This window comes from Cnephaeus nilssonii (genome assembly GCF_951640355.1).
Source record: "Cnephaeus nilssonii genome assembly, chromosome: 18".
NCBI classification, from domain to species: domain Eukaryota; kingdom Metazoa; phylum Chordata; class Mammalia; order Chiroptera; family Vespertilionidae; genus Cnephaeus; species Cnephaeus nilssonii.
This window is the reverse complement of record NC_137089.1, coordinates 2012321-2026602: the sequence shown is the minus strand read 5'-3', so window position 1 is coordinate 2026602 and position 14282 is coordinate 2012321. Positions and strand designations below refer to the sequence as shown.

General features: G+C 62.0%; 1 protein-coding gene across 1 annotated transcript in view; it reads right to left on the bottom strand.

Moving 5' to 3' along the window:
* Nucleotides 1-14282, bottom strand: part of COL22A1 (collagen type XXII alpha 1 chain) — a gene marked incomplete at both ends in the record, with an annotated part of 114080 nt that overhangs the window by 93908 nt on the left and 5890 nt on the right. Inside the window, one exon of the mRNA XM_079796295.1 lies at nucleotides 1602-1676. Within this exon, the coding sequence (XP_079652421.1) occupies nucleotides 1602-1676 (75 nt within the window). The remainder of the gene's footprint in view (nucleotides 1-1601; nucleotides 1677-14282) is intronic.

Here is a 14282-nt window from a genome sequence, read left to right as displayed (position 1 = left end):
ACCAAGGAGCAGCCCCTCGCTCTGCAGAGGCAGCCTGCCCCCTGCACCCCCACCCGGGAGCGATGGGCCTCCGCGGGGGGACCTGCAGGTACAAACTTGGGAGCAAACAAACAGCCGTGAGTAAGGAGAGGTCCGCTCCCATTCCAATTCCTGTCCCAGGAAAAGGTGTGCGCCGGGGGAGAGGGGGAGGCGCCGGGCCTCCCACTGAAATCGGGTGCCGTGAGAGCCCAGCTGGGGACGGAAGACCAGGGCAGTCGGCGGGGGCGGCCAGCAGTGCCCCGCAATGGGCAGTGACTCAGCTGTGAACACGTTCACTTCAAGGTGAGCGAGTTAACAAGGCGGACAGGCTGAGTCATCTCGTGAGTCGGACAAAGCAGATGGTGATGGCACGTCCCTGGGCACCGAGCAGGACCAGGTGCTGAGGTTGGGGAGGTGCTGACGGGGTAGGGGGGTGGGGCAGGGAAGGAAGCAGCTGGTAAGAGCGCGGTGCTGAGCCTGCAGCTGGATCCAGCGGGGAAACTGGGAAATGAGGCCCAGTTTCTACATCAGTGGTCACTGGCTGGCCTGGCTGGTGTGGTCCAGTGGTTGAGCGTTGACTTATGAATCAAGAGGTCACCGTCTGATTCCCAGTGGTCAGGGCACAGGCCCAGTTGTGGGCTCGATCCCCAGTGTGGGACATGCAGGAGGCAGCCGGTCCATGATTCTCTCTCATCACTGATGTTTCTCTCTCTCTCTCCCTCTCCCTTCCTCTCAGAAATCAGTAAAAACATTAAAGAAAAAGAGTCACTGGCGGAGGCTGCTCCGGAGGCCTGCTCACCCTCCCTCTCCGCCCAGTGCTCCCGGGCAGCACGCCCGCCCCACTCTCTGCACAGCCCTCAGGCACAGGATGCGGGGCTGGCACCTCTGAGTCCTCGGCAGCAGCCCCTGACCTGGCAGGTCCCGGGATGGGGCGGGGACTGGCAGCACCCACATAGCACCCCATCCTGACTGTCCTCGGCTCACTGTCTGGAGGGGAGCCTGACCCGTGGGCATCACACATGGGCCAGGACTGGACCCGAGGCGTGGTGGACTGAAGAGGGGCGCCCAGGGGCCTGGTGAGGAGGGCGGGCTGCCGTCCTGGGGGGGACGCCAGGCCACAGCGGGGAGGAAACCGGTGCTCACCGTTATCAGGATGATGGGAAGCTGCCTGAGCCACGCCCGCCTGTCCCCAGCACACCTGTCACTTCAGAGACAGCCTCCGAGGAGAGGCTGGGTCACCTGTCCCTTTGTTCTCTCACCATCGATTCACTCACATATTTACAACTGTGACTCCCCGCCCCTCACTCCCAGCGCCTTCAACATTCCCTCTTGCTGGCCCTGCAATCACCCGTCCCTCGTTCACAGCGGTGTCACCGCGCATTCCAGCTCACCCACCACGCAGTGACTCCTACGGGTCACCAGCCCACGGACACGTGCAGCTCTGGACTGGCAGGCGGTGTGTTGGAGGGTCAGGACGCCCTCCAGACAGGCCCGGGCCAGGACAGGCGAGGCCACCCGCACGGGGGAGTCGGGCACAGGCCCAGCGAGGACGGCAGCGGCTCGCGTGCGGGCGCGTCTCTCACCTGTGATCTCCTTGGTCCCGCCGTTGGTGTGCTTGAAGCGATGTCCTTCCACGCGGACGCTGGGGCACAGCACGTCTGAGAAGCAAGAGCAGACAGGAGGCCGGTGAGCCAGGCCAGCCAGCCCCTCTGAGAACGTGACCTCACAGGGATCCCCCCACCCCGATCTCACAGATCCCCCATCTCACAGCACGGAGGGCCCACACGGATCCCCCATCTCACAGCACAGAGGGCCCACACGGATCCCCCATCTCACAGCACGGAGGGGTCCACACGGATCCCCCATCTCACAGCACAGAGGGTCCACACGGATCCCCCATCTCACAGCATGGAGGGGCCCACACGGATCCCCCATCTCACAGCACAGAGGGGCCCACACGGATCCCCCATCTCACAGCACGGAGGGCCCACACGGATCCCCCATCTCACAGCACAGAGGGTCCACACGGATCCCCCATCTCACAGCACAGAGGGGTCCACACGGATCCCCCATCTCACAGCACAGAGGGTCCACACGGATCCCCCATCTCACAGCACAGAGGGTCCACACGGATCCCCCATCTCACAGCACAGAGGGGCCCACACGGATCCCCCATCTCACAGCACAGAGGGTCCACACTGATCCCCCATCTCACAGCACAGAGGGTCCACACGGATCCCCCATCTCACAGCACAGAGGGTCCACACGGATCCCCCATCTCACAGCACAGAGGGGCCCACACGGATCCCCCATCTCACAGCACGGAGGGCCCACACGGATCCCCCATCTCACAGTATGGAGGGCCCACACGGATCCCCCATCTCACAGCACAGAGGGGCCCACACGGATCCCCCATATCACAGCACACAGGGCCCACACGGATCCCTCATCTCACAGCACAGAGGGCCCACACGGATCCCCCATCTCACAGCACGGAGGGTCCGGTGCCTGGAGCAGATGCACGTGTGAAGGAGGCCCCGTCCCCACCCGGGAGGAGCCCAGAGGGTCTACCGAGAGAGGGAGCCAGACACCAAACCCAGATGGACAGGTGATACGGGGCAGGAAAGGGCACGGGTGCTGGGGGCTCTGGGCACAGAGCCGACGCCCGGCCCGGCGTGGGGAGGTCAGGGCCTCCCTGGGAAGCGAGGCTGGAGGTTCCAATGAGGAGCAGGAAGGCTGAGCCAGACGCACAGACGCCGCAGAGGGAGCCTCCCCGAGAAAGGCGTACGTTGTACGTGAAAAGCCGAGCCAGCGGGCGCCCAGGACCAACCCGAAGGTGTCTCTTATGCACCTCAAGGAGCTGCAGGGGCAAAGCCAGGAGAATGCCAAACTGCGGGGCCGTACGAGGGCAAGTCACGCGATAAAATACACTTCACGACAGGGCGTTCCATAAGCACACTCATGATCCTTGCGTACAGGAAAGAGCTGGCGGAAAGGGCTCTTTAGTTGCCCTATCAATCCCAGGGAGGGCACCAACTTTGAACTCGAGAGGCCTGGGTCCCAGTGTGGGCTCCCCGCCCCGCCTCCTAAGCTCTCGGTCTGGGTGTGCGGGTCCGTGCCGCGGGAGGCCCTCCAGAGCACACGCGTGTCCCAGGGTTGCACCGAGGATGGGGTGAGACCACGCCCAGGACAGGACTGGGATGGGAGGCGGCCCCTCCTAGCCCGAGGCAGCCTAGTGTGGACGCCCCGCCCATGAAGCAACCTGGTCACACACGTTCTTGTTATAACCACACGACACCAGGCACATCCGCATCCCCTCCCCTCCACGCGCCACGCCCTCTCCTCATCCTGGGGCACACGTGTTCAAGGGCGGGGCAGGTGTGGGGCCCCTGGCCAATCAGCAGTTAGGGGCAGGAGGGAGGTCATTTCCTGATTTGGGAGGAGCTATTCTTTCATTTTTATTTTTGTTAATCCTCACTGAGAATATTTTTCCATTTTAGAGCGAGTGGAAGGGAGGGGGAGAGACAGAGAGAGAGAGAAACATTGATTAGTGGCCTCTCGCACACACCCTGACCAGAGCCGGGGATCGAGGCTGCAGCCAAGGTACATGCCCTTGACAGGAATCGAACCCGGGACCCTTCAGTCCTCGAGCCCACGCTCCATCCACTGAGTCAAACAAGCCAGGGCGCGAGGAGCTATTTTTAATGTTGACCCTAAAAGGCACCGGGGGGTCTGACGAGCCCCATGGAAGAAGGTATTCTGGACCCAGCACCGAGCGGTCTGTCTGGGACCCGGTCCGAGGGAGGAGGCAGGCGCTGGGTAATATTTAGACGCTCCACCAGGATGGTGGCAGCTGTGGGGCGGCGATCGATGGCCTTCACTTTGGCAGCCGGCCAGAATGACTGGCTGGGGAGCGTGCGTCATCTGAGATGAGTTGACTCAGAGGTTCCTGCCTTGATTATGAGCGAACCCCAGGACTGGTGGCTGGGGCTCCGGCGGGGGGCAGAGCCACTGAGCCTGGTCTCCACAGGTATCCCAGGGGACAGCCTAATTCCCGAACCCCAACGGACAGGGACAGCTGAAGGCCCCGAAGGCAGAAAAAATAGTCTCCCCAAAGTGTCAGCACTTGCCTGGGCCGCTCTCAGGTGCCAGACGCCCCACGCCAGCTGCCACCCCCTTTGGGGACCTCACTAAGCCTCAGAGGCTCCGGCGCCATTTATAGCTGACTCCATTCAGCCAGGACACATGGGCCCAAAATACCCCGTCCAGCCAGCTCCGTGGCCTGTGGGGCCGGGCTCACCTGCTTGGCGGGGAGGCAGGGTCAGCATCCAGTCCCTCTCAGCCCGTAACTCGATCCCTCTGGCCTAGAGATTTCCATGCTTGGGTAATGACCTATTTACATCTGCATTAACGCATTTCATTTATTCTAACTAAATCCTCATAGGGCTCCAGACACGTCCCCGGCACTGAGGTACTTCCGGGGACACACAGAGGGATAACAGATGGGTCACCGTCTCTGCTCCAGGGCCCTTGTGGGCTGACTGAGGTGACAACACAAGAAAGCGACATCGTCCAGTCTCCTTGCTTCTCAGCCCCTCCTCCTGCCTAAGCTCTGAGAATCCTCCAGGCCTGGAGCCCCACCCCCACCCCCGGCTTTGCTCCGTCCCCCTCCCTGGGTGAGGAGGCCCTCTCCCCGCCCGTGTCCTAGGGCTGGGGGTGCCATGCAGAAGGCACTGGTGCACCTGTCTGTCTCCCCGTGATGGGAGTCCGCAGACCCGGCTGGATCTCAGTCCAACTCTATCTACACCGTCCCCGCAGCCCCAGGTGGGGACAGGTCCTGAGCCCACGCAGAACAGTAATGACAGTGACACCTGAACTGAGAAGGAAACGCTGAGCGGTGGGCTGGGCCCCCTTCCAGGCACGGGCTTCCTCGCGATGTGGATGAGCCAGTGAGAAGAGCTCATGGGCTCGGGACTCCTGCGTGGGGCAGAGACTCCTGGAGTGGTCGGCCTCACATCATTTCCCAGCGCCTTCCTGGCTGAAAGAAAGTCCCTTTTGTGCTGAATGGCAGAGTTCTCGGCCCCAGGAGAAAAGCTGTGGCCGGCTGGTCTAAGACTATTATAGTGACACTGACTCCCCGTCTCTCCAGCCTCCCTTGCAGCTAGGGACGAGCCTGTGACCCGTTCTGGACGAGGAAACCAGTAACAGATGTCTGCATTGGTTGGGAGAGGGGTGGTTTCTTAAAGAGCGTCTGCTCTTCCCCACGTCAGGGGTAGACAGGTGGGAGATTTGGGCAAGTTTATTTCCTCCTTCGAAGGTTGGCTGCCATGTCTAGGGGGCCGGCTAGAAGAACCGAGAAGGACTCTATACCCCGGCCGAGGTGAAAAGCAGAGGGAACGTGAACTGCTGTTTGTCTAAGCCCGTGGTCGGCAAACTGCGGCTCGCGAGCCACATGCGGCTCTTTGGCCCCTTGAGTGTGGCTCTTCCACAAAATAGCACGGCCTGGGCGAGTCTATGTTGAAGAAGTGGCGTCAGAAGAAGTTTAAGTTTAAAAAGTTTGGCTCTCAAAAGAAATTCCAATCGTGGTACTGTTGATATTTGGCTCTGCTGACTAATGAGTTTGCCGACCACTGGTCTAAGCCACTGCAGCTGGGTTTTCTCTACTTGTGGTTGCGTGTGCTCCAAACCTGAAGGCGGGGGTGAGCCAGGCGGGAGGGTTTGAGGGCCACCTCTCTCCCCGGGCCCGAGGACAAGCACTGGGGGTGGTGAGAACAGGTCCATTCCTTCTCGGGATAAGTGGCTCCCGACAGACTGTGCCACCTTCGCTGTCCCAGTGAATATGGGCCGATCGGGTGACGGGTCCACAGAAGGGGCAGCTCTGGAATTAAGGGCCGGGGTCGGCTCTCAAGAATCAAACTGCGTCTGCAGTCCGTTCCCGTTCGTGGGGGCACTTTCCTCCTTGGAAGCATGAGCGCAGAGAGGACCGGCTGACTGCTTTCCCTCCTTGCCGCCCACTGACTGCGTTTCCCCTCGGTCTCTGGGTAAGTAGAGCGTCCTAGACGCCCGGAGAGAAACCGGCGCTCGCCTCCCACAGGGCGGGTTCTGTTTCACCAGAGCCTTCTACAGGGGCCAGACGCAGGCCCAGCAGAGCTGCCGCCCCCAGGGGACACACCAGGACTCACTGCGGTTTCTCTGGGAAAACGCTTCAGCTCGTCCTCAGTTTCCCACATGGCAAAGGGGAGAGAGGGTTTGCGCGTTCGGGGAGGAGGAAGGTTGGCACAAGATGGTCTCTGATGTCCTCCTGCTTTGCGCAGACACAGCCACGTTCTGTCTGGAGAACACACGGCCAGAGGCCCCTGGCTCTCAACCAAGGGTGAGAGAGCGCTGGCAATCGTGGAGCACCTACTGCGTGCCCCACACCCAGTGGGGATGTTATCCACAACCACCATTCTGGGAGTTCAATTTGTTCCCATTGCCCAGATGTAAAAAATGAGGCTGAGCAAGCCATGAGCTAGGAGTGTCTGAATTTAAATAAGGGTCTACCTGCCTCTAGACTCTGGGAGTAGAGAAGGTACCCCGGACCAGGAGATCAGAGGGGCAGGACCCGGGGAGGCAGGGAGCGGAGCCTGCGGGCCCGGGGTGCAGGGAGAGGAAGCCATCGCTGCCCTTCCATCACCTCACGGCAGCCGCCGCTGAGGGCAGCTCACCACAGACAAGATGATGACATTGCCAGTGGGCAGGGAAGAGGCGGAGGAGGGAAGTGATGAATCAGACGCCGGCAGATGCGGGGCACAGCTCCTCCGCGGCTCCGTGCCGGCCAGGAAACGTCCACACATTTCCACTCGGGAGGGCCCCAGACGCTGAGCAGGCCCCGGGCCAGGGATGACATGAATAATGATTACAACCCTCAGGGCAGATCCCGGCACTGGGGACCGTGTCTGTCCGGCTGGGGGTGGAGTGGCCTCGGGACCAGCACACAGACATGCAGACCGCCCGCTTGCACCAGCTGCTGATTACCTTAACACTTAAGCCAGTGGTCGGCAAACTCATTAGTCCGCAGAGCCAAATATCAACAGGACAACGATTGAAATTTCTTTGGAGAGCCACATTTTTTACACTTAAACTTCTTCTAACGCCACATCTTCAAAATAGACTCGCCCAGGCCGTGGTGTTTTGTGGAAGAGCCACACTCAAGGGGCCAAAGAGCCGCATGTGGCTCGCGAGCCGCAGTTTGCCGACCACGGACTTAAGCCAACGCTCCCTGCAGCCGTGCGCGATAGGTGCTCCGGTTTACAGAAGCAGAAAGCAAGCCAGAGCGAGGTTGGGAAACAGATCGCCGGAGGCCACAGGCTAGTCAACGGTACAGTCAGCATGCTGGCTCCACCGCCCCAGCAGTCTCCCCAAGGTCACCTGCCCAAGGTCACCCAGCCCGCGGGACCCCAAGTCTGTCTGTCTCTGAAGCCTGCACGGACAGACAGCCAGCTTGCGGCCTCCTGAGAGCCCCTTTGCCTCTGAACGGCCCTGACTTGTAGAGGGGCTTGCTCACCTGAGCCGACAGCACGCAGGTTTCTCAGTCAGGCCAGCGTGTGCCCACCGACAGGGAGCTGGGAGCCCCAGGTGGCAGACTGCAAACACACCCGCCTGCCCGCTGCCGGCACCAACCCCCACACAGGTCCCCGTTCTCTCTCGTGAAGGCCACTTAGATGTTTCAATGCAGCCGCGTGCTCCTCCCGATCCCCGAGCGTCTCCAGCGAAGCCTCCCCTGCCCCCCGGCAGCCCCCTCCCCAAGAGGAGTGGAAAGAGGAGGTCTCCTCGGAGCCATAAGAACCTCCGAGCACGCGGGCAGAAGCTGGCGCTCAGAGCGGTTAAGAAACATCCAACATCAACAGCTAGCGAGTGGCAGAGGCAAGAATGGAACCCAGGCCTTGGGGCTTGGGCATCAAACACCGGGCCGTTATCCTACCCACACAGCTCGGCATTGGCAAGCAGCCTGCGTGCAAATACAACACACCGCAGCCGCTGGACAGCTCCACTGTGCGAGGTGGCACACGGGTCTCATTTAGGCCTGTCCCAGCCCTGCAGGGCAGGAATCAGCATCCCTTAGAGGTGGATACAGAGCTGTCCCGCTGGAAAGGGTCAAAGACTGCTGGGGGCTGTGCCCCAGGGTCATGGGTGGACCCGGTGAGAGGAAAAGGCCACCCAACGTCAGGTGGCACCTCCACCTCCTGTCCTAGGACCTCCCGGGGATTCCTGGCCTGCGGTTCCCTTCTAGGTCAAAGGGCATCGGCCCCACGCCTCCTGGCTGACGGCTGGCGACCCCAGCTTCACTGGGCTGGAGGGCGGAGGTGGTCAGGTCGGGGGAATGTTCCTGTGAGCGTTCCGGGGGCAGCCTGCTGGAAAGTGACAAGACATTGCTAGAAAGACAGTCCCTCTGGACCTGCTGACAGCTGCGAGCACCGGTCCGAGAGCCGGGTCACATGTCCGCAATCTCAGGAGGGGCTGGTGTGGCGTGAGGCCTGTGGGCGGGGCTCCGACGTGGCTGAGCCCTTCCTGACATGGCTTTGGATGGGCACACATGCCGACTGGTTTGGAGCCTTGAGACAAAGGAAACAGTGACAAGGGTCATGTCTGGTCTCCCAGCCCCACAAGTGCCTGCTCCCTGGTGTAAACTGAGGCTGAAACAGGAGAGTGGGGGCGGGGTCGCCTCGCGGGTGGAGGAGGAGGTCTGGGCCTGCAGGCCTCACCTAGCCCAGTGGTCGGCAAACTCATTAGTCAACAGAGCCAAATACCAACAGGACAACAATTGAAATTTCTTTGGAGAGCCAAATTTTTTCAACTTAAACTTCTTCTAACGCCACTTCTTCAACATAGACTCGCCCAGGCCGTGGTATTTTCTGGAAGAGCCACACTCAAGGGGCCAAAGAGCCGCATGTGGCTCGCGAGCCGCAGTTTGCCGACCACGGACCTAGACCATGTCAGTTTCTCCTCCTGTGGCTGTGTCCAGACCCAGAAATAGGTGTACACATTTGTGGGGATGTTTCCCCATCCAAGGTCATCCTGAAGGTTAAATGGGATAGAGGGCAGGAAGTTGCTGGCAGGACACCTGGCATCGCATACATGCTCAGTAATTCATTTATTCAGGCAACACCTATCAGCCCAGTGCCCGGCACATACGTCTGGCGTGAGGAGAAGACACGCAAACACGCGGGCGAGGTGGCCCTGCCCACTCACCTGGTGTTCACGTGTCCAAGAAGGGGGCAGAGAACAGACAGAGACAGACACAGAGATGTGAACTGGTCGCCTGGGATCAGGGCTGTGGGTGAAATCCGTGGCCAGGTGATGGGTGCTGGGTGTGGGGCCAGCACCCACGTGGACCCGCTGGTCCAGGAAAACCTCTCAGCTGAGCCACACGAGCTGAGAGCTCCGAGGGGCGTGAACCAGCAGGAGAAGAGCAAGCAGGCAGCCGGCTCCCGCCACGTCCCAGCCAGAGCAGAGCCCTGAGGAGGGAGGGGCTGGCTTGCCCTGGGGCCTGGGAGGGAAGCCCCTATCACCTGGTAGAGGAGAGGGGAGAGGGAGGGGAGGTGCTGGGCCAGGGGCAGTCCGGTCCTCACCAGGCAGGGTGTGGAATGCAGGGCAACAGAAGATGGCATGCCCAGGGTCCAAGGTGTGCTCCGGAGGCCGGGCAGAGGGCAGGGGCAGGCACAGTGTGATTGCCAACGTCCCGGGTCCCTGGGCCCCCTTTCCCTCCAGGGGAGCGTCCCACGGGCCAGGCACCAGCAGGTGTCACCAGAGACCGCAGGGCCCTCCTCTGGGAAGGGCTCCTGGCTCTGACTGGACAGTGGCCAGCGCAGACAGTGCTTGAGTCTTGGGCGTGGAAGCGAGAGAGGGGAGTCTCCAAGCCCAGTCCTGGCCGCCAACATGAATGCTGGGAGGTGAAGAGGAAACGGCAGAGGAGGAGGCAGGTGGACAGGAGAACCAGGGAGCGAGGAGGGCCGAGTCCACGGGATGAGGGCGCGTGTCTCCTAGCGCCGAACTCTGCCGCAGAGCTTTGCCTTCCGTCTGATGCAAACGCTCTGCTCATGCTCACGGCCCCGGGCGCTCATCTCAGCAGCTCCCTGTGCACAAGCCCCTCTGAGCTTCCTCTCCTCTCTGTCCCGTGGGCTCCGGGCGAGGGTGTGACCCTGTGCTGCTTGTGCCCGGCACCCGCTGTGTTTTAAACCCTCTGGGGGTTTGCTCACTTCAGGAACACAATCCACTCTTACCGGCCGCCCTCCGGGTCCCACAGGGATTAGTCCACAGACAGCACGGGAGCCAGACCCGGTCCCAAGCCACCCCAACATCTCACGGTCCCCCTTTTCTCCTGTCCGTTCCCGCCGAGGCCCGGGCTGCGGAGGGAAAGGTCACGCACCCAGTCTGCCCTCGGGCACCCACGAACCCTGAGCTTCCGAGGACCGCGGGGAGGGGCACCCCAAGGACTTCACCGTAGGGGCAGGTGCCGAGCTGGGAGGACGGCAGGCACACCTGCAGGGAGGGAGAAGCTCCCTTCTTCCCACGCGACAGGGTCCCCGCGGGCGGATGGTGATTAGACGGCAAAGTGCGCCCACAGGAGGGCTGACGAGCCACTCCCTGCCCTCGGGAGCGGGCAGTGCCATCCGGGTCGGGAGAGAAGGTACGAAATGCCGTGAACAAGGCGGGGCTGCTGGGGGCAGCGCTGTCCCTAAGTCACCCTGTGGCCACAAACCATCCCCCTCCCCTCAGCCTCAGAAAAACAGGACTGGCTGCAAAGCCCAGCAGGCCTGGGGGCCGGGGGGGGCGGGGGGGTGGGCTCCCTGCCTCCGCCAGCAGCCTGTGGTTCTCAGGGGAGATGGGCAAACAAGATACGGTGCTATTTATTTTTTCTAGTCGCGGCCACATTCTCTCCATTAGCATGTGGCCTGGGACCAGACGTATCTGTATGCAGGCTCGGGGTCGTGTCCCCAGAATCAGAACACCAGTGGCAAAGGCAGGCCCCAGGGACAGGAGACCGAGCCCCGGAGCGGGCAGGGCCGGGCTCCGCCCTCTGATGCCGCAGGCAGCCAGGCCAGGGCCCCGCCACTGGTCCAGGGGGCCGGCCCGCCCTGCCCCTCGTTTGCTCTCCCCTCTGAGGCTGGAGGAGGTGGGCCCTGGGTTGGCCACTGGCTGCATTCCCGTGGGGGCTGGCGGGCTGGCGGGCTGGGGGGAATCACGGCCAGATGTCGATGAGGAGCAGCCGGGCGCCCTGCTCCATCCCTGACACATGCCGCTGGTACAGCAGGGCTGAGGCCAGGGGGAGGGGGAGGTGCACGCCCCGGGAGGAGGGCCACTGCCCAGGGGCTCGCGGGGGCACCCACCTGCCCATGTCTGCGCACTGGCAGCCCCAGCCAGGCCTGCTTCCCAGGGCGGAGCCGCCCTGCTGACCTGCTTCCTTTGGGGTCATGGCCGGCTGGCAGGCAGCTGGGTGTGGGTCCTGGAGCTGATCTGCATCTCCTGGCAGGTGCCCTCACCCGTGCCCGTGAGGCCCCAGGTGCAGGGCCGACGGCACAGGTGGTGCAAGGAGCAGGGGGCTGGACCGGGTGGGCTCCCTGGGCACCATGACGCTGCCTGCCACGCAGAAGGGCCAGAGGGTTCCAAACACGGACCTGCCTCCCAGGCCCCTGCAGGGCAGCGGGGAGCATCTCCCCGGAACACTTTTCAAACGCGGTCTGTAACTTACACAGAGCGGGGAGCCCCAGGCCACCCCTTGTTCTCAGGCCCAGGCCTCCCAGGGGTCAGGGGCGCCCGGTGAGGAGCAGGGCTTGGCGGGCGGAGGCGGCGGATGGAGGGGTTCAGCTCCGCATTCTGGCCTCGTGTAGCCCTGGGTGGCACTCACTCCCGCCTGGCACAGCCCTGCTCTGGCCCTGGGTGCCTCGCTTGCAGCCCACCCCGAGCACAAGGCGGGATCTGGGGTCAGAGGCAGGAGCGGGCTGCGGAGGAAACACCCCCCGCTGCGCAGGTACGGAGGGACCCAGGGCTTTCCCTCCTGCTGCCAGGCCCGCTCAGGGCGCCCCCCGGCACGGTTAGCACCGAGCCCCCCTCGCCCACGCCTTCCCACACCTGTGAGACTGACGTACATAAGAACCGTTATTAGAAACACACAAACAAACACCCCGTCCAGGCGTCTGTCCCCGCGCAGCCAGGCGGCTGGTCAGATTTCCTGCGTGCGGGCCGGGCCTCGCAGGTGCAGGCGGCGTCAGGTGCGCTGGCTTCTAGAAAGCCGTTCCCGCAGCTGCACGTGGGCTGCCCGGGGGGCGGGGCAGAGGGAAGTGTGCGCACATGCATGCACCTAGGGTGTGCACGCCTGGGCATGTGTGAGTGTGTCCCCGGGTGTTTGAGCGGATACACGTGTCTGTGTTGGTGTGAGTGTGAGTGTGTGTGGGTTTGCGCATGTGTCGGGTGGGGCCACACTCAGAGAGACCAGGGTCTCTAATTAAAAGGACAAGGACGGACACGCTTCACAGTCAAACGCGTCACCTGAGCAGCCGGTGGCGACAGCTGGAGCCCTCAGCCTTCCGGGAAGTGGCAGGCTGGCCCAGCCACATGTCTTGGAAAGCCCCGACCTGCCATGTGACCCCGAGTCCCCCGCGCCCCCGACAAGTGTGAAACGAGTTCAGTAGGACAAGAGCAGCCGCAGGGCGGGAGGCACTCAGACACCCAGCCTTCCTCCGTGGAGCTAATTACAAGGAGCTGTATTTATAGCCATCGGTTTATATAGATTGCGTGTACGTACACACGCTTTTTGCAAGTACCAATTTGGTGGTGGCCACTCTATTCCGTCCCTTTATCAACTCAACACCGAGGCCACCGTGGGAAACACACAGCCAAAGCCCCGTGAGCTGGGGCGCGCGGCAGGACACACGCCCGGTGGCAAAGTGGCCGCGGGTCAGTGGGGAGAGCTGAGGGGATGATGGGCGTGCCGCACCGTCGAGTGGGACACACTCCTGAAGAGTGGGACGGGGCCGCTGGGACAGGCCCGGTCCCACAGAGCGAAGGCAGGACCGCCCGGCTCTGTACGGGGGCCATGTCGTGTGGGCACCCCGGGGTGATTGCCAGGCTCGGCCTGGCTGCCAAAGCCTTTGCCTGTAAACAAATTAAAAGGGAATTACGGGTTGTTTTCAGTGTTTCGTCAGTTTCGTCAGTTTCTAATAAAATTTCCCAACACATGATGGGAGTTCAGGAGCCGATGACCATGCTAGGGTGACCTCGAGCACAACAAGCTGTTCCCGGAGGCACTCCCAGTGACCGCTTCCTGAGGCTGCCCCGCCCGAGGGCCAAGCCACAGACCTCCACGTGGCGGCTCCAGCCCACAGCGATGCCGCCGCCGCTGCCGCCTGGGCTCCGGATCCACCCAGGGACCAGCTGGGCGGGTCACCTCGAGGCCACATGCATATTCCCAGATGTGTGTGCATGTGCGCATGTGTGTGTGGTGTATTTTAGGGGGTATGTGTATATGTGTGTTGTGTGTGTGTGTGCATGTGTGTGTGTGTGTGAGAGTGTGAGTATATGAGTGTGTGTGTGTGAGTGTGTGAGTGTGTGAGTGTGTGAGTGTGTGTGTGTGAGTGTGAGTGTGTGAGTGTGTGAGTGTGTGTGTGTGTGTGTGAGTGTGTGAGTGTGAGTGTGTGTGTGTGAGTGTGTGTGTGTGTGAGAGTGTGTGAGTGTGTGTGTGTGTGTGTAAGTGTGTGTGTGTGTGTGTCCCAGTTTAAATATATTTTATTGATTTTTTACGGAGAGGAAGGGAGAGGGATAGAGAGTTAGAAACATTGATGAGAGAGAAACATCCATCAGCCGCCTCCTGCACACCCCCCATCGGGGATGTGCCCGCAACCAATGTACATGCCCTTGACCGGAATCGAACCTGGGACCTTTCAGCCCGCAGGCCGGCGCTCTATCCACTGAGCCAGACCGGTTTCGGCTGTCCCAGTTTACTGCAGAGGCCCCAGGCGGGCGGAGGGGCAGGAGGACCGGGCAGGCGTGCGTCAGGAAGGAGACCGTGTGCTCACTTCTGTGCGGAGGGCCTGGGCTCACAAACGGGAACGGAGACTGAGGCCGCCCTAATCCAAATGCCGCGCTGGGTGCAGACACCCCGTTTCCCAGCGAGAACTGCGGGGGAGCAAACATCCATCTCCCCCAAAGAGGCACACTCTCTGTCTGTCTCTGTCTCTGTCTCTGTCTCTGTCCCGCACGGGGGAAGCACAGTGTCCAGCGGTCAG